This window comes from Bos indicus x Bos taurus, chromosome 12 (genome assembly GCF_003369695.1).
Source record: "Bos indicus x Bos taurus breed Angus x Brahman F1 hybrid chromosome 12, Bos_hybrid_MaternalHap_v2.0, whole genome shotgun sequence".
Taxonomy (NCBI): Eukaryota; Metazoa; Chordata; class Mammalia; order Artiodactyla; family Bovidae; genus Bos; species Bos indicus x Bos taurus.
This window is the reverse complement of record NC_040087.1, coordinates 22737760-22758022: the sequence shown is the minus strand read 5'-3', so window position 1 is coordinate 22758022 and position 20263 is coordinate 22737760. Positions and strand designations below refer to the sequence as shown.

The window sequence follows — 20263 nt, the reverse complement described above, 5'->3', positions numbered from 1 at the left end:
TAAATCAAAGAGTCGTCTCACTTCTGGCCAAAGGGATGTTTGTTTTATTCAATGTCACAGAAGCCGATAGCAGCTTCTCCTGTTATTGAGTGCAAAAGTAGAGGCTTCTAGTCCACATCAGAAAAACTGGGTCACTCAGCTTCACAAGTACCCACTAACACTGAGCTTGAGACAGCTCAAAGAAGAAATTTTCTATTTTCGTTCCCATTTTGGCCTGCTGACCTCCCCACACATGCCAATCTTTTTTTTTTTTTTTAAGTGCAGTTCGATCTGAGAGGAGAGAAAACACCAGTCAGGAGTCAAAGAGTTCAAAGAGACGTGGGATGGTCATTGCTCAGACTGCAGAAGAAGAGATCTCTTCACTGGAGTGAAAATTTGGAAAACACTGCTATCTTTTCTGAAATCACGAGGCTCCAGGTTTTCCGAGTTGACGGTACTACTCTTGAGAAGCCGAGAGCATAATTTCAAGAACAGGAAACATGATGTCTTCTTAATCAAATTAAATAGCAAAATGAAAGCAATAATTACTCAAATTTACTTGGCAAATTAGCAAGACAAATTAATTGAAACACTCCTTTTGATCATAAGGATATAATTAGAAAAGTCTTTGGTGGATGAAAATATCTCTGAGGCATGAATTAAATCAATTGGACAACCTGATGATAAAGCCCTTATGCTTAGTGTATAAATCCCAACTTGCTGTTATGGAATATAAAGGAAGAATAGAGATTATCAGCAAGTATTCAATAAAAATGGTCCTGTACAAATAATGTGAATAATAATAGCTAACAACTACTGGGCTTTTATTACATGACGATGCCGTGCAACACGGTGCATTATTCTTATCACTTGTCCTGTTTCGTTTCTTTTAAAAATTAATAAAGAGACTCATCATGGTTATCAACTGCACAGCTTAAACCATTGCTGAGTCCATGGTTGTGGACAGACGGTCGTAAAATGTTTGTTCTGTGCAAGTGGCAAACTTGATGATTGTCTTTATCAATTTTCAAGAGAAATGAAACAGTGCAAGAGATATACACCATTACTGACCCTCTGCCCATGGGCTTCTCATGTGGTTCAGTGGTAAAGAATCTGCCTGCCAATGCAGGGGATGCAGGTTCAATCTTTGGGTTGAGAAGATTCCCAAGAGGAGGAAATGGCAACCTGCTCCAGTATTCTTGCCTGGGAAATCCCATGGACAGAGGAGACTGGCAGGCTACAGTCCATGGGGTCACAAAGAGTTGGATATGGCTCAGCGACTGAGCATGCATGCACATCCATAACCATAGACTCCATGATGGAAGGAGCACAGGGCACCAAAACCTGACAAAAACCAGCAGCTGAGATGCCTTTTCTCTTCTTAGCCTCATCTTCCACTTACAAATGCCATTGTGCTCAGTCGTGTCTGACTCTCTGTGACCCAATGAACTGTTATCTGCCAGGCTCCTCTGTCTATGGGATTTTCCAGGCAAGAATACTGGACTGGGTTGCCATTTCCTTCTCCAGGGGATCTTCTCGACCCAGGGACTGAACCCACGTTTCCGGCATTGCAGGCCGATTCTTCACTGCTGAGTCACTGGGGAAACCCACGAGGGGAGTAAATACTGTCTTTCTAAATTCCTTCTTGATGCCATGTCCCCAGCACCCAGCCCAGGGCCTAGCACACTGGAAGCACCCAATAAATATTCTTTGGCTGAATGACTGAGTGAATGCTCTCCTTAAATAACCTGTCAAAGTGGGAAGAAAAGTGATGATGATTTCTTTCAGGACATGCTCGAAAGAGAGTAATAGCAGTTCAGTCATGGCATGCCAAGAAACTGACCCATATTCCACAATAAGGAGGCTGTGAGCCTTAAAAACACCAATACTTGCCAACCCTTGGGAGGAAAGACGCATCCACATGCTGTCTATGGAGTGGAGCAGAAACAAGCTCCGATTCGCAGAAGCAGCAGAGACAGGGTGTGGCCCTGGCAAGCAGTATGTAAGCCACTAAAACTGGGCATCAGAGCCATCCTTACGGAGTATGTTCATGCTCCCCATGCAGGGGGTGGCTCCTAACCCAGCTCTAGGGTCCCTCCACGGGTGCTCCAGAATCTGTGACCTCACGCACTGAAGTTTAGCCCTCATCAGTCTTCCGGGAAACAGGAATACTTTCATAAAGGCAGAAAACGGATTAAGTTAGATGGAAAAAGCATGATGGCACCTCTATGCCATAGTATGTCTTTAGGTTTCCTTTTGGAAGAAAAGATCACAGAGTCTGCAAAAATAATAGTAACCTGGAGAAATGAAACTCGATAAACCCGAAATACTTCTTTCAGGGACCCATAACTCATTTTCTCTGTAGCTAATGCCAGTTTTGAATTTTTTTTCTCATCATCCAATCTAATAGAAATTTAAAAATAAAAAGACCAAAGTTAAAACCATGCTGTAATTTTTAAAATTTTATTTATATTTAATTGAAGGATAATTGCTTTATGATATTGGTTTCATCTTTGCCATAATCAACACGAATCAGCCATAGGTGTACATATGTCCCTTTCCTCTTAAACCTCCCTCCCATCTCCCACTCTCTCCCACCCCTCTAGGTTGTTACAGAGCCCCAGTTTGAGTTCCCTGAGTCATACACATTCTGTAATTTTGAGATTGCTAAAACGGCTTTAGTGAGTTTATAACATAAGAAGTTATTATCACTAGTAAAGAGTTAAGTGTTTTGTATTTCTCTTTAAGTTCGACATTCAGAGTTTTAATCCTCAAGGTTGTAAAGATATAAGATCCTGGGGCATGGTAGCGAAAATTGCAAAACAGGATCTGCATTTCATTACAATCTGCTAATCAATAACACAATACACACCAGCTAGACACCAGCAAGAACAGGGTTCTCACCAAGCTGAGGCCCAGATGAAACAGTGAAGAATTCCTCAAATACTAGAGAAAGAAAGATGCTAAACACTGTACTGAAATATCTCCCTTGGATACGGTTTGCGTTTGGGGAAAAGAAAAAAGGAAAGGCTAGTTTCATGCATTGGAGAAGGAAATGGCAACCCACTCCAGTGTTCTTGCCTGGAGAATCCCAGGGACGGGGGAGCCTGGTGGGCTGCAATCTATGGGGTCACAAAGAGTTGGACACGACTGAAGCGACTTAGCAGCAGCAGCAGCAGCAGCAGCAGCAGCAGTTAACTTTGTGTCTGCATTTTTCACTTCCCTGCATTCATGGCAATCACAGACTCATCTAGACTCAGGACAGTGTCGCCTCCAACGAGGGAAGGATGCACAGACAGAAATCTCGTATTTTTCACCCATGCAAATTGGGTGGTATTTCAAGCACTATCTCCTCTACCCAAAGAGCCAGTAGTATTCCCCAGAGGGAAGCAGGTGTTTGTCGTCCATTGAATCAAACAAAAACTGCTTCATTTTCAAATTCACAGACATTTTACATGATATCACATCTGCCCATTTTTCTCAGTATCCAACAGATTTTTTTCCTATAAATTCTTTTATCAAGCAGCACACGGGATATTAGTTCCCTGACCAGGGATTGAACCCCTACCCTTTGTAGTGGGAGCATGGAGTCTTAACTCCATGACTGCCAGAGAAGTCCCCCTTTTTTTAAGGAAAAAAAAAAGTTCTAACATAAAAAATTTTTCAATCACTTGGATTATAGTAATACTGTTGTAAGACCAATTCCACTGAGATTTTTCTTATTAGAAAAAATTAATGTGAAAAGCAGATGTATGTTTAAGTTTGTGACTCACTATGCATTCATTGTCCAAAAAAATCTGTCGATCCATATATTAGGGAAAAATAAGTTGGCTATCGTTTGGCAATAAGTGTTTTATGGACTCGTAATTGTCAATCTAGTTATCACCAATTCTAGAAAAACATCCTAAGAAAATAATTCAGTCAAGAGAAGACTTCTCTTCATTAAACTACTCCTTCCAAGATGTTTCAAAATAACATAAACTGAAACAGACAAAATATCCACCTAGAAAGAAGTTAACACGTGGTTAAGTAAATGTAGGTTTCTCAATCAAGTATTTGCTAAGCATCACAAGTTACAATGGTGCAAATCACGTTGTATTATGGACAACATTTTTATAGGTTGCTATGACCAACCTAGATAGCGTATTAAAAAGCAGAGACATTACTTTGCCAACAAAGGTCCATCTAGTCAAGGCTATGGTTTTTCCAGTGGTCATGTATGGATGTGAGAGTTGGACTGTGAAGAAAGCTGAGCACCAAAGAATTGATGCTTTTGAACTGTGGTGTTGGAGAAGACTCTTGAGAGTCCTTTGGACTGCAAGGAGATACAACCAGTCCATTCTAAAGGAGATCAGTCCTGGGTGTTCATTGGAAGGACTGATGCTGAGGCTGCAACTCCAATACTTTGGCCACCTCAAGCGAAGAGTTGACTTATTGGAAAAGACCCTGATGCCGGGAGGGATTGGGGGCAGGAGGAGAAGGGGACGACAGAGGATGAGACGGCTGGATGGCATCATCGACTCGATGGACACGAATTTGAGTGAACTCCGGGAGATGGTGATGGACAGGGAGGCCTGGCATGCTGCAATTCATGGGGTCACAAAGAGTGGGACATGACTGAGTGACTGAACTGAACTGAACTGAAGGAAGTAGAATGTCTCTACAAGTGAGGCGTACCTGAAATGTTCTGATTAGCACACAGAAAAGTTCATGAGTCCTTCAGCAAGGTGTGAATGGGGACCTACTTAACCAGACCTCTCGCTGCTCCTTGGTTCTCTATGGTCCCTGGATGGGTTTTCCTCACCCCTCTCCTCTCCCCCTCCCTGTGCTGTGCTTAGCTTGACTCCTTGCCTGCATCACGCTTCCGTCCATCACCAGATAATCCACGTGCATCACTTTGTTCAAGACTCAGCTCCCTTCCCATCTCTTTCACAAAGTTATGTTTACCCTGGAGTGAAACTGCTTTATTCGATTCCTCAACCCTGACTGTCATTTTCTTGATCATTGTGTTTGTTTTGTCTTCTCAGACAGTGAATTCCACAGGCAGAGTTATTTTTAGTGCATGCAATGACTCATAAATATGTGATTTTGAAGAAATTAATCAATGAATATAAACTCAGCAGAGCATGGACCATTTCTTTTCTTTCTTTTTTTTTTTTCATTTCTTTTCTTTGTATCTACAGGTCTTCACATAGTGCAGACCTTCCCATAGTACATTATAAGTAACTGTTAGTCGCTCAGTCATGTCTAACTCTTTGCAATCCCATGGACTGTAGCCTGCCAGGCTCCTCTGTCCATGGAATTCTCCAGGCAAGAATACTGGAGTGGGTTGCCATTCCCTTCTTCAGGGGGTCTTTCCGACCCAGGGATCAAACCTGGGTCTCCTGCATTGCAGCCAGATTCTTTACCATCTAAGCCACCAGGGAAGCCCATATGATAAATAGCTCTTCACTAAACAACTGGAGGAATGAATATATGTGTATTGCGTTATACACATGTTTGCTGGCTCCAATCCTGGGATGTGTTTTTCTTTCCCGTCCTTTTTCCACCTTTTGTTTCTGTGGAAGATCAGAGACGTTCTCTTCTAAAGGAGTATTACTCATGAAGAGAACTTACCCAGATCGAATTGGCCAGAAATGTAGCCACAAGTCTGCCGGACTTCCTCACTGTCCCAGCCCAGAGGGTAGAGGGCGCAGCCAGCACCGATCAACAAGCCTGCAAAGACAAAAGACAAGAAGGCTTTAGCAATGCCCTTCTGGAGCCCAAGATAAAGGTACCAGGGACAAAAGACCAATATCAGCAATATGACAAAGGAACATAGGGTCTGCTTTTGGGAAAGCACCAACCAAGCTCCCTTTAGCGATCTAAGGTCAATTTAACCCCAAGAACAACTTCAACTCTGCTTAAAAGGAGAGAGAAGAAAAAGAACAACCCTGATAGACATCTCAGTCTGGTTCCAACTTTGCCTTTTAAAACATTAAAAGCCTTGCAAATCCTGTTTAGGAACTACAATCCAGAAGCCCTTTTTAACCACTCTTGTAAAAAGCCAGCCCAATTCCACCATCAATCCATGTAAACAAGTAATTCGAGCGCCAGCAAAAGACCTCATCGGTTATGCTTCATCATTCATCAGATTTTTTTTCCAATTTAAGTATCAAAACAGAATATTTCAGCATCATCAAATTTTACCCAGGGCAGAGACAGTACAAAGATTTTCATGCACCACTTAGGCACATTGATTGAACTAGTGAACTGGGCTATGGCTCTCGTGTTCTCTTGAGACGGTGAGAATCATCAAGTGTTCATGTGTACTGGAAATACTCAAGAAGACGGCCGCTGGTTGGGATCTCAGTGCTTCTTGCAGCAGGTTTGCTAATTAAACTGAAGCCAGTGATGGATTTATTTTCATGTAAGTCAGGTTATCATGGCAGCTTACTCTGAGCCAGTCTTTAGTGACTCATTCAGAGCCACTGATTAGTGAGTCTTTGGTGTTGCATCAAAGCCTAAACTGAATGAGACCGAGTGAAAGAAAGTGAAAGTGAAGTTGCTTAGTCATGTCTGACTCTTTGCAACCCATGGACTGTGGCCTACCAGGCTCCCCTGTCCATGGGATTTTCCAGGCAAGAATACTGGAGTGGGTTGCCATTTTCTTCTCCAGGAGACCTTCCTGACCCAGGGATTGAACCCGGGTCTCCCACATTGTAGGCAGACACGTTACAATCTGAGCTACCAGGGAAGCACTGACCAATTGAAACAGGGGGCTAAGCTGAAAGTATCATTTTGTCATGTCAGTCAACGAGTATAAACATCACTCGTGGGACTTCCTTGGTGGTCCAGTGGTTAAGAATCTGCCTTGCAACGCAGGGGAGGCGGGTTTGATCCCTGGTTGGAGAACTAAAATCTCATATGACATGGAGAAACTAAGCTTGTGTGCTGCAACTAGAGAGTCTGTGTGCCACAACGAACATCTCCCCGTGCTACAACTAAGACCTAATGCAGCCAAATAAATAAATAAACGTCATTGGTACACACAGTCTGACTGTCTGCAGGATTGTGGGTAAAAAGGCACTAAATGAGGGAGGCTCCTAAATAAGAAAACAGTTAATGTGCTAATGCATAGCCAGAATGCCAGGGTCCCCCAAGGCATCTCAAGGAGACCTTCAGTATTTGTGGACTGAGTCTCTTCCTGTCCCCCTTCTGCTTCTCCTCTACCCTTGGTAGGTGAGTTGGTTAGTTGTAACCAGACAAACCATCTGTTTCCTCACAGACATGTAAGGAGGAGCTGCTTTCTACCCCTCTCCCCCAAACTCCATGCCAAGCTCTCTGGAGAGATACCCCACAGAAATGGATACACATTTCCCGCCCTGCTGCCCCTCCCTCTGACTCAGCCCTTGGACCACAGTCAGACGAGCATCTAATAGAAGGGCTGTGATCCTAGGGAATCTGACAGAATGTGGTCCACAGGAGAAGCGAATGGCAAACCACTTTAGTACTCTTGCCTTGAGAACCCCATGAACAGTATGAAAAGGCAAAATGATAGGATACTGAAAGAGGAACTCCCCAGGTCAGTAGGTGCCCAATATGCTACTGGAGATCAGTGGAGAAATAACTCCAGAAAGAATGAAGGGATGGAGCCAAAGCAAAAAGGATACCCAGCTGTGGATGTGACTGGTAATAGAAGCAAGGTCCAGTGCTGTAAAGAACAATATTGCACAGGAACATGGAATGTCAGGTCCATGAATCAAGGCAAATTGGAAGTGGTCAAACAAGAGACGGCAAGAGTGAATGTCGACATTCTAGGAATCAGCAAACTAAAATGGACTGGAATGGGTGAATTAAACTCTGCTGCTGCTGCTGCTAAGACGCTTCAGTCATGTCCAACTCTGTGCGACCCCATAGACTGCAGCCCACCAGGCTCCCCCATCCTTGGGATTCTCTAGGCAAGAACACTGGAGTGGGTTGCCATTTCCTTCTCCAATGCATGAAAGTGAAAAGTCAAAGTGAAGTCACTCAGTCATGTCTGACTCTTAGCGACCCCATGGACTGCAGCCTACCAGGCTCCTCCATCCATGGGATTTTCCAGGCAAGAGTACTGGAGTGGGGTGCCATTGCCTTCTCCAATTTAACTCAGATGACCATTATATCTACTACTGCGGGCAGGAATCCCTCAGAAGAAATGGAGTAGCCATCATGGTCAACAAAAGAGTCCAAAATGCAGTGCTTGGATGCAATCTTAAAATGACAGAATGATCTCTGTTTGTTTCCAAGGCAAACCATTCAATATCACAGTAATCCAAGTCTATGCCCCAACCAGTATAACACTGAAGAAACTGAAGTTGAACGGTTCTATGAAGACCTACAAGACCTTTTAAAGAACTAACACCCCAAAAAGATGTCCTTTTCATTATAGGGGACTGGAATGCAAAAGTAGGAAGTCAAGAAACACCTGGAGTAACAGGCAAATTTGGCCTTGGAATACGAAATGAGGCAGGGCAAAGACTAATAAGAGTTTTGCCAAGAAAATCCACTGGTCATAGCAAACACACCCTTCCAACAACACAACAGAAGACTCTACACATGGACATCACCAGATGGTCAACACCGAAATCAGACTGATTATATTCTTTGCAGCCAAAGATGGAGAAGCTCTATACAGTCAACAAAAACAAGACCGGGAGCTGACTGTGGCTCAGACCATGAACTCCTTATTACCAAATTCAGACTTAAATTGAAGAAAGTAGGAAAAACCACTAGACCATTCAGGTATGACCTAAATCAAATCCCTTATGATTATACAGTGGAAGTGAGAAACAGGGCCTAGATCTGATAGACAGAGTGCCTGATGAACTATGGAATGAGGTTCGTGACATTGTACAGGAGACAGGGATCAAGACCATCCCCATGGAAAAGAAATGCAAAAAAGCAAAATGGCTGTCTGGGGAGGCCTTACAAATAGCTGTGAAAAGAAGAGAAGCAAAAAGCAAAGGAGAAAAGGAAAGATATAAGCATCTGAATGCAGAGTTCCAAAGAATAGCAAGAAGAGATAAGAAAGCCTTCCTCAGCAATCAATGCAAAGAAATAGAGGAAAACAACAGAATGGGAAAGACTAGAGGTCTCTTCAAGAAAATTAGAGATACCAAGGGAACATTTCATGCAAAGATGGGCTCGATAAAGGACAGAAATGGTATGGACCTAACAGAAGCAGAAGATATCAAGAAGAGGTGGCAAGAATACACAGAACTGTATAAAAAAGATCTTCATGTCCCAGATAATCACGATGGTGTGATCACTGACCTAGAGCCAGACATCCTGGAATGTGAAGTCAAGTGGGCCTTAGAAAGCATCACTATGAACAAAGCTAGTGGAGGTGATGGAATTCCAATTGAGCTATTTCAAATCCTGAAAGATGATGCTGTGAAAGTGCTGCACTCAATATGCCAGCAAATTTGGAAAACTCAGCAGTGGCCATAGGACTGGAAAAGGTCAGTTTTCATTCCAATCCCAAAGAAAGGCAATGCCAAAGAATGCTCAAACTACCGCACAATTGCACTCATCTCACACGCTAGTAAAGTAATGCTCAAAATTCTCCAAGCCAGGCTTCAGCAATATGCGAACTGTCAACTTCCTGACGTTCAAGCTGGTTTTAGAAAAGGCAGAGGAACCAGAGATCAAATTGCCAACATCTGCTGGATCATGGAAAAAGCAAGAGAGTTCCAGAAAAACATCTATTTCTGCTTTATTGACTATGCCAAAGCTTTTGACTGTGTGGATCACAATAAACTGTGGGAAATTCTGAAAGAGATAGGAATACCAGACCACCTGACCTGCCTCTTGAGAAATTTGTATGCAGGTCAGGAAGCAACAGTTAGAACTGGACATGGAACAACAGACTGCTTCCAAATAGGAAAAGGAGTACGGCAAGGCTGTATGTTGTCACCCTGCTTATTTAACGTCTATGCAGAGTACATCATGAGAAACACTGGACTGGAAGAAACACAAGCTCGAATCAAGATTGCTGGGAGAAATATCAATAACCTCAGATATGCAGATGACACCACCCTTATGGCAGAAAGTGAAGAGGAACTCAAAAGCCTCTTGATGAAAGTGAAAGTGGAGAGTGAAAAAGTTGGCTTAAAGCTCAACATTCAGAAAACGAAGATCATGGCATCTGGTCCCATCACTTCATGGGAAATAGATGGGGAAACAGTGGAAACAGTGTCAGACTTTATTTTTTGGGGCTCCAAAATCACTGCAGATGGTGACTGCAGCCATGAAATTAAAAGACGCTTACTCCTTGGAAGGAAAGTTATGTCCAACCTAGATAGCATATTCAAAAGCAGAGACATTACTTTGCCGACAAACGTCTGGCTAGTCAAGGCTATGGTTTTTCCTGTGGTCGTGTATGGATGTGAGAGTTGGACTGTGAAGAGCGTCCCTTGGACTGCAAGGAGATCCAACCAGTCCATTCTAAAGGAGATCAGCCCTGGGATTTCTTTGGAGGGAATGATGCTAAAGCTGCAACTCCAGTACTTTGGCCACCTCATGTGAAGAGTTGACTCATTGGAAAAGACTCTGATGCTGGGAGGGACTGGAGGCAGGAGAAGAAGGGGACGACAGAGGATGAGATGGCTGGATGGCATCACTGACTTGATGGATGTGAGTCTGAGTGAATCCGGGAGTTGGTGATGGACAGGGAGGCCTGGCGTGCTGCGATTCATGGGGTCGCAAAGAGTCGGACACGACTGAGCGACTGAACTGAACTGAACTGATCCTAGGGAATGCCTGCAAAGAATCACTGCAGCTGCAAATCACACACTCCAGGACCTGTATGCAACGGTATAGATATGAATGGTGCTGAGGCTGAAGAATAATACAGCAAGCAATAATACAAGGTTTGCTGACTAAGCAAATGCCTCAGTGACCGGTTTCCTTAGGCTTTTTGCCTTAGGATAAATTTTACAGTATTCTGAAGACAACTCCAAGCTAGCGTTATCTGCCATCAGGTAAAGACAGAATTAATGAGGATGCCAAAGTTTGTGTACACTGAATTCCCTGAGTGTTGAATAAATAATGTGGCATCATTTCCATGAGAGTCAGTTCTTAGTAAGTACCGTTACTTTCTGAGATCTGGTGAGCAATTTTTAAATGATGACACATGCAGAAATGCAGTTAGATAGAAAATGTTCAAGAGCAAGAAAAGCAAAGGACAATAACATTTAAATGATGAGTAGTCCCTTAATCTGATAGGCAAACAAATAAACAGTCTCATTTGCTAATGTTCTTTCAGTATGGCAGAAAAATGTGTGTCAGGTGTTCATGAAACAAGCCGCTTTCATATAATATAATGATCCCATAATTTGGGAGACTAAATTGAGGCAAACTTTTCAGTGCCTATATATGGAAGGACTATCATTCCCTAAATAGTACAACACATGGCAGTCAGAGTTCTTTTGTAGAATATTGGGCTGTCTTTGTAAAACTACAAAATGTAGATTCAACCATATAAATTAGAAACAATTTTATACATAAGAAATCTGTGTTAGGTGTAAGAATTTTTTAAAAATAAAATACCATGAGCATATGTTCACATTAAAAAAGTATTCTGTGGAGGGCAACTAGCTTATCTGGATTTTACTCTTAATATTTATGGAGCCTTTGTTTTGTTATCTGCTAATGTTTGCTGACAGTAAAGATACTGCAGAGTCTGAAGATTTGGGAAACATTTCTGGAAAAAAAAGTGCAAGCTGCAAACTCACTAGGCTAAGTAATCCTTGCAATGACTAGGTTCTGTAGGGGGATATCTGGCCTCCAGACACCTTACTACCATAGTCCATTAAGATAGAAGCAAGTCTCAGACCAAATTCAGCGAACTCTACAACGGTTGTTTATTAGCAGGCTGGGACAAAGAACAATCAGATGACCAATTCTCTAAACGCAGTGAAACCCTCCCTCCAATTCCATCAGAGAATCACTCTAACAAGTACCTTCAACACATAGTAAATACAACAAATATTCAGACAGCAGGATCAGGGACATCTCTCATCAAATCAGACAGTCTCTTCCACTAAATGGAATGGGAGAGGGCACTGGGGTCAAGAGTGCTAGACCTGTACACCCCATCCTATAGCCCTGAGCTACTTATAGCTAGTTAAGTTTAGATTTAAGTTAATTAAAAGTAAATAAAAATTGGGCTTCCCTGATGGTCCAGTGGTTAAGAATCTGCCTGCCAGTACAGGGGACACAGGTTCCATCCCTGGTCCAGGAAAATTCCGCACGCCAGGGGGCGGCAGGCAACCAAGCCCACAGCCACTGAGTCCACGTGCCGAAACCACTGAAGCCTGTATGTCCTAAAGCCCTTGCTCTGAAACAAGAGAAGCCATTGCAATGAGAAGCCCATTCACCACAAGAGTAGCCCCCACTCTTGTTAACTAGAGAAAAGCCCATGCAGCAAGAAATATCCAGCACAGCCAAAAATAAATAAATAAAATTTAAAATAAAAAAATTAAATTAAATAAAAATAAAATTCAATTCTTCAATTGCCCTAGCCACTTGGTGCTAGTGGCTACCATATTGGACAGTGTAAAATACAGACCATTTTCATAATCACAGATTTATTTTGAGCTGAAAACAATCAAGGCCCCAAAGACGCAGGACGAAAGTTTGACCTCTCTAAGTGCCTAACGGAGAAGGTAATGGCACCCCACTCCAGTGTTCTCGCCTGGAGAATCGCAGGGATGGCAGAGCCTGGTGGGCTGCCATCTATGGGGCTGCACAGAGTAAGTGCCTAAACAAATACAGATAGAGGGCCTTTTTAGGAGCAGAGATATTACCAGAGATACCTGCAAGTAATATGGGCAGGTGTGGTGGGGAAACTCTAGACAGGGCCTAAAGATCAGAGTCCACTCTATGTCCCACTGTTTCTGCCTGGCCCAGTAAACATTTACCAAATCTTTGCTTTTCTATCTCCATGTCAATTGCTTTCCTCCTCTCTGAAGTCCCAAATGACTAACCCCCAGCTTTCTCTTTGTCTTAGCTGAGAATGATATTTAAAGTGAATGATGCTTTTGCCATTTCAGGGAATTACTCAATTTTTCCTGAGTCCCTCTCATGTACACATGTTGTTAAACATTTGTTTTTCTTCTCTTAATCTGTCTCATATCAAGCCAATTTAATTCTTAGACCAGCGAAAAGTATCTAGAAGGGTAAAGGAAAATTCCTTCCTCTCCATCACTGGGCTGGCCAGATTCTTACACTCTGTGCCTGATAATGCTAGTGAATAAGCAAAATCATCTTTACTCTTTAAGATTCTCCTTTTCTAGTTGGGGCTAGAAGCCAGGAAACTGTATTTCAAAAACTCACCTGCAGACTTCCCTGGCGATCTACTGGTAAAGAATCCACTTGTCAATGCAGGAGACACAGGATCAATTTTTGATCCAGGAAGATTCCACAAAGCATGGAGCAACTAAGCCTGGATGGCATAACTACTAAGCCTGAGCTCTAGGGCGTGTGCTCTGCAACAAGAGAAGTTGCCGCAATGAGAAGGTCATGCACCATAGCAAAGAATAGCCCCTGCTCACCGCAAGTAGAGAAAGTCCACACAGCAAAGAAGACCCAGTGCAACCAACCAACCAACCAACCAAACAAATCAAAAAACTGTCCTGCTAGCAGAAGCTCTGGTTTATAGTTAGTGAGAAGGTAAAAGGGAGAGATAACTGGTTCCAAATAGGAAAAAGAGTACATCAAGGCTGTATATTGTCACCCTGCTTATTTAACTTCTATGCAGAGTACATCATGAGAAACGCTGGGCTGGAAGAAACACAAACTGGAATCAAGATTGCTGGGAGAAATATCAATAACCTCAGATATGCAAATGACACCACCCTTATGGCAGAAAGTGAAGAGGAACTAAAAAGCCTCTTGATGAAAGTGAAAGTAGAGAGTGAAAAAGTTGGCTTGAAGCTCAACATTCCGAAAACAAAGATCATGGCATCTGGTCCCATCACTTCATGGGAAATAGATGGGGAAACAGTGGAAACAGTGTCAGACTTTATTTTTGGGGCTCCAAAATCACTGCAGATGGTGACTGCAGCCATGGAATTAAAAGACGCTTACTCCTTGGAAGAAAAGTTATGTCCAACCTAGATAGCATAGTGAAAAGCAGAGACTTTACTTTGCCAACAGAGGTCCGTCTAGTCAAGGCTATGGTTTTTCCGGTGGTCATGTATGGATGTGAGAGTTGGACTGTGAAGAAAGCTGAGTGCTGAAGAATTGATGCTTTTGAACTGTGGTGTTGGAGAAGACTCTTGAGAGTCCCTTGGTCTGCAAGGAGATACAACCAGTCCATTCTAAAGGAGATCAGCCCTGGGTGTTGTTTGGGAGGAATGATGCTGAGGCTGAAACTCCAGTACTTTGGCCACCTCATCCGAAGAGTTGACTCATTGGAAAAGACTCTGATGCTGGGAGGGGTTGGGGGCAGGAGGAAAAGGGGACGACAGAGGATGAGATGGCTGGATGGCATCACTGACTCGATGGACATGAGTTTGAGCAAATTCCCGGAGATGGTGATGGACAGGGAGGCCTGGTGTGCTGCGATTCATGGGGTCGCAAAGAGTCGGACACGACTGAGTGACTGAACTGACTGACTGACTGAAACCATATTTCCCATTGGCAGCTGCAGCCAGGGATGTGCCTTTCTGCAGTCTATATGTGAGATATGGGGACTGGCTTCCTGGCATTCCTCTCAACCTCACTCACTAATGGTAGATCATAAGCTGCCCTGATATTTGATCCATGCACTTTCTCAGCTCCTGAATTCTACAAAGGAGCTTCTCTGATTTTCACTTCCCCAGATCTAACAGGTCTGTGAAACTTCAAATCCCTGGGTTACATCCCCTCCTTCTTGAAATACCTAGAGTGGTTTCTTTCACTGGCCATTCCCTGGCTGGTATTGATACATACCCTACTTGTGGGGACTTCCCTGGTGGCTCTGACAGTAAAGCACCTGCCTACAACACGGGACACCAGGTTCAATCCCTGGGTCGGGAAGATCCTCTGGAGAAGGAAATGGCAACCCACTTCAGTGGTCTTGCCTGGAAAATCCCATGGATGGAGGAGTGTGGTAGGCTACCGTCCATGGGGTTGGAAAGAGTCGGACACGACTGAACGACTTCACTTTGACGTTCTACTTGTGGGAGTGCGGAGGGGCTCACATGTACTTTCTATCTGTCCATTACTTAAACATCATCCTTTTTCTCAATTAAGAATGATCTATAATACAACCTATGCTAATTATTAGACCTTGGGGTAAGTATGGTGTGTGCACGCTCAGTTGTGTCCAACTCCTTGGAACCCCATGGACTATAGCCTGCCAGGCTCCTCTGTTTACGGAATTTCCAAGGCAAGAATACTGGAGTGGGTTGTCATTTCCTTGCGGTAAGTACAGTGATATTAAAAGGCTTTGTATTAATTACCTCTGTGGTGTGGTCTCTCTTAGGGAACTTCTGCTAATGAACTTCTTGAGTGTGGATTTCCAAAGAGGACACTTTAAATGTTAACTAAGGGCCCTTACATTGGAGTCAACTAGAATTTATCATCTATACTGAAGTATTGACGTGGTAAAGTTGGAGACAATTACATAAAAGTAAGAACATCTTTTTTACAGAAGAAATCTGCCATCGTTCAGTTTTTAGCAGTGTTAAATCTTAGACCATGTTGTGGATATCAACGTTTGCTGGAAACATAGTTTGAAAATTCTTGAATTAGATACTACTTAGATATGATACTGTATGCTGAAAATAGGCCCAGAAAATATTCTGGAATGTAAAGTGGTTGCCCGAATGAAATTTTAGTGATCTAATGAGTTTTTATAGCTCCGGCTGACTAATTTGCTCCTGGGGAGTAAATGGTTCAATTAAAATCTCTGGCTCACAAACTTTTATATTATTTACATGGATTTTCTTTATTAGATTTATAAACCTTGTGGTTACCTCATGGGGCTTAATTATGTGGTATTTCAACCGAATTCTTGTTTCACTGCCATGAAAGAAAAAAAAGTCACACTTTTTGAAAAATCTGTGCAAGGAGGAGTGGAAGTGAGGAAAGATGCTGTGAACTGAGGCATCAACCTGAGGAAGGTGGTAACAGAGGTGGGTGGGTGGAGGACGTGTGAGGTCATTTGCTGCTATAGGCTCATTTGCAATTAAAGAAGAAATCTGTTTTTGCAGTCCTAAAGACTGCAACTTTTAAGGGGTCATGAGTCAATCACAAATTAGTGTAAATTAGTTCAAACTTTTAGATTTCACCAGCACCTAGCTGGAATTAGACATCAGGACATCATAGACCTTGACAAAAGTCATTCTGTAGGTGGTCCTGGGAATTCAGAGAGAGACGGCTTCCTAAAAAGGAAAAAAAAAAAAAATCCAAACAAATGACTCAATAGTTCTTAAATTAAAAACACACACAGACACATTTGAATCATGCATTAACTATTAGGCCATTTTAACTTGAGTACCCATAAAGGAGGCTGAGCTCCAAAGAACTGATGCTTTCAAACTGTGGTGTTAGAGAAGACTCTTGAGAGTCCCTTGGACAACAAGAATATCAAACCAGTCAATCCTAAAGGAAATTAACCCTGATTAATCATTGGAAGGACTGATGCTGAAGCTGAAACTCCAATACTTTGGCAACCTGATGGGAAGAGCCAACTCATTGGAAAAGACCCTGACGCTGAGAAAGACAGAAGGCAGGAAGAGAAGGGGGCAACAGAGGATGAGATGGTTAGATAGCATCACTGACTCAATGGACATGAATCTGAGCAAACTCCAAGAGATAGTGAAGGACAAGGAAGTCTGGCATGCTGCATGCAATTCATGGGGTCACAAAGAGTTGGCCATGACTTAGTGACTGAACAACAACCCTAGGTTTCTGGCCTCACTCTGTTCAAGATAATTAAAATATATGAAGAGTCAAGTCAGCACAGAGACCTCTAAAGAGAAGCCAGTATTAATGGAGAAGGGAGAGTCCAGGTAAATGCAGAAAGGTGGATGCTGGGAGCTGTGCTGTGATGCTGTATGATCCAAGGGATCTGCCCTTGGCCCCAGATATGTTCCTGGGTCTAAATCTTAGGAGACACTCTGCCTGTAAACCACTTTGGGGAGAAGGTCCTAGTGGAAACGGTATTCATTTTTGCACCATGCTGGCGATGCCTGTCATGATACTAATTATTTTTCAGAATCTGAGTGGGGAGTCTGAAGCTCCTTAAGAGTTCTTTGGTCAAAGTGAAAACCCCAGGCTGGGAATTTTCCCTTCTGCAAACCCTTTTCTATTCAAAGTCAATACTTCACACTTAGCCAACGGAATATTAACATAACAATTCGGCTCTTGCCAAGAAGGCAAAACAAACCCCTCCAGTCAGCCAATGCCAATTACTCTCCACAGGTGGTACGAATAGTCTTCATGTTCAACGCATAAAGTCTTATTTTTTTTCCAGGCCAATCTTGAGAGTTTTTATGTGATCTCACTTTTTTTCCATGACTATTTGCTCCATTCTTTTCCATGGTTTATTATTTTTTTTTAAACAGCCTGACTTTTTCCACCTATTGCCCCTGCAGTGGTCACACAAGTCCTTCCCATCAATTCATCTTTTGTGTTTTTTAGATACTTTTGTTCGTCCTCCAGGTCCTTTTTCTTCCTTTCTGTGGCAAGCACCGAGGGAAATTGTTTTCTCTACTTTTCTCATGAAAGCTGCACAGTCCTGTAGCCTGTTATCTAGACTTTTCTTTGGAAAAGGTTGGCACTTTCCGTCCCTAAGTCTTCATGTGCTATTTATGTCCATCATATTCGTCCATTTTCAGTCCTCGATAACCAGCCCTTACACAATGTAACAACAAAATAAATCCAGTAGTGGCGAGAGAACGAGGGCAAAGGTCAGTATTATAACTCTTTGGACTCTGAACAGACAATGAGGAGAAAAATACTGAAGTATTCTAGAAGAAACAGACTCAGTTAGGCTTTTGCAAGCCATTTTGTTGTTATTGTTGTTCAGTTGCTAAGTCGTGTCCGACTCTTCCGCGTCTCCATGGACTTGTAGCCTGCCAGGCTCCTCTGTCCATGGGATTTCCTAGGCAAGGATACTGGAGTGGGTTCTTCTTCAGGGGATCTTTCTGACCCAAGGGCTGAACCTGTGTTTCCTGCGTTGCAGGCAGATTCTTTACCACTAAGCCAGGGAAGCCCATGTAATAGTTATCTAATAGATAATAGCCTTTAGTTTGGAGAAGGCAATGGCACCCCATTCCAGTACTCTTGCCTGGAAAATCCCATGCATGGAGGAGCCTGGTAGGCTGCAGTCCATGGGGTCGCTAAGAGTCGGACACGACTGAGCGACTTCACTTTCACTTTTCACTTTCATGCATTGGAGAAGGAACTGGCAACCCACTCCAGTATTCTTGCCTGGAGAATCCCAGGGACGGGGGAGCCTAGTGGGTTGCCGTCTATGGGGTCACACAGAGACAGACACGACTGAAGCGACTTAGCAGCAGCAGCAGCAGCAGCAGCCTTCAGTTAGCAGAAGAGGAAATTGAAGCTTAGAGAAGTAGGTTTCTGCTCATCTACCAGTAAATACTGGTAGATGTATTTACTGGTATTCCAGGGACTTACTTTCAGGCCAATCTGAGCCAGTTCTCCTAACTCTACCTTCTATTGATGCCCAAATCCCAAAGTGTTCATGGTCCCAACTCTGACCTGACCTCTCATATTCACATGTGTATTGAGGAACCTTGTATATAAATGGAGAAGTAGGGATGGGGTGGAAGAGAGATTTCAAGTCACCATTTCTCTGTGATTGACTCTCTACAGGGAACAACTCTGTTGTTGCCTGTTACCAAAGAGAAGGAATGGGCTCCTGGGAACCCTACAGATAGATCCCCCCTTCCCTGAGTGCCAGTGAGGGAGAACCAGGATGTGAGTTCCAGCACACCAAGAACTCAATCCATAAAGAGGACATCGAAACACAGAGATAAGAAATGGATTCTTCATCATCAGAGGTTTAGCCAAGAAAAGCACATCTCCTGACACTAAAGCATAATATAGAAACAAGACCACTTCTGCGCTATCAAAGATACTTTCACAAATCACAATAAGACTATTTTCCCACTGAAAACACCCTGCAGAAGAGAACAAACTTTAGATTCTCTTAAAATATTTTCCAAAATGGCTCCTTGATTCTCATTTCATCTTCTTTTCCAGTTCATGGGGCAGAAAACACCAAAGACATACACCATGAGGACCACCAGAGTACCTGCTCTGTAGCCTAGGGTGAAAAATCAGAAGCTACTCTCAGCCACTAGTGACCTGGCATCTTTGCTTTTTCTAGAGTCCTAGGCAATCACTGGTAGAAAAATTAAAGTTGTTTCAAACAGTGCAACTTAGAGATTTTGTAATTTCTATGTGACTGCTTTCTGGAAAATTACATCTGATTGAAAGCAACATTTTTCTAACCCTCCTATTTAAGAGCTGGCTTCCCTGGTGGCTCAGAGGTAAAGAATATGCCTGAAATGCAGGAGATGAGGGTTTGATCTCTGGGTTGGGAAGATCCCCTGGAAAAGCAAATGGCAACCCACGCCAGTATTCTTGCCTGGAGAATTTCATGGACAGAGGAGCCCCGAGGGTTACAGTCCATGGGGTAGCAAAAGAGTCAGACACGACTTAGTAACTGAGCAACAACAACCAACCAGGGACTCACTTTCAGGCCAATCTGTAAAATGGGGATGCCTCCTTCTCGGGGTGAAATAGTGTATGTGCAGAGATGGGTACGATACTCCCAGTAAGTGTTCAGTGACTGGTCTCTACTGCTAAGCTTTGAACTTTGCGCTGATGTAGGGGAGGGAGGTGGACTCTGTTCGAGCCAATGTGTGTTTGTACTTCTCTCAGAGAAGGCCCTCTTCTTAGATGGAACACAGAGAGGTTCCAGTAAGAGGTTCCAGTAAGAAGAAGGTTCCTCTTCTTAGATGGAACACAGAGAGGTTCACCATGACTCGTAAACACTTGACCCAACAGTCGTATCAGCCATGCAAACCTCAGTTAGCAAGAATGAAACAGCCACAAGCCTGATGGCCCTCAGTCAAAGGACCCATACACGACAATAACGATAAAAACACTTTCATCTGTTCTCGTTCTATTTCTTTTTACTTCTAAAGGCACCATGACCTTTCTGCGAGGCAGGTGTATCCAGAACTGGTTGTCCCCGCTTTGGTCAGGATGGAATCACAGACAAGAGTGGAGATCTGAG

General features: G+C 43.1%; 1 protein-coding gene across 2 annotated transcripts in view; it reads right to left on the bottom strand.

Moving 5' to 3' along the window:
• Window positions 1-20263, bottom strand: part of LHFPL6 (LHFPL tetraspan subfamily member 6) — a 227510-nt gene that overhangs the window by 21601 nt on the left and 185646 nt on the right. For both annotated transcript variants that reach the window (XM_027557351.1, XM_027557352.1), the window contains exon 3: window positions 5596-5694. In XM_027557351.1, coding sequence (XP_027413152.1) covers window positions 5596-5694 — 99 coding nt within the window. The remainder of the gene's footprint in view (window positions 1-5595; window positions 5695-20263) is intronic.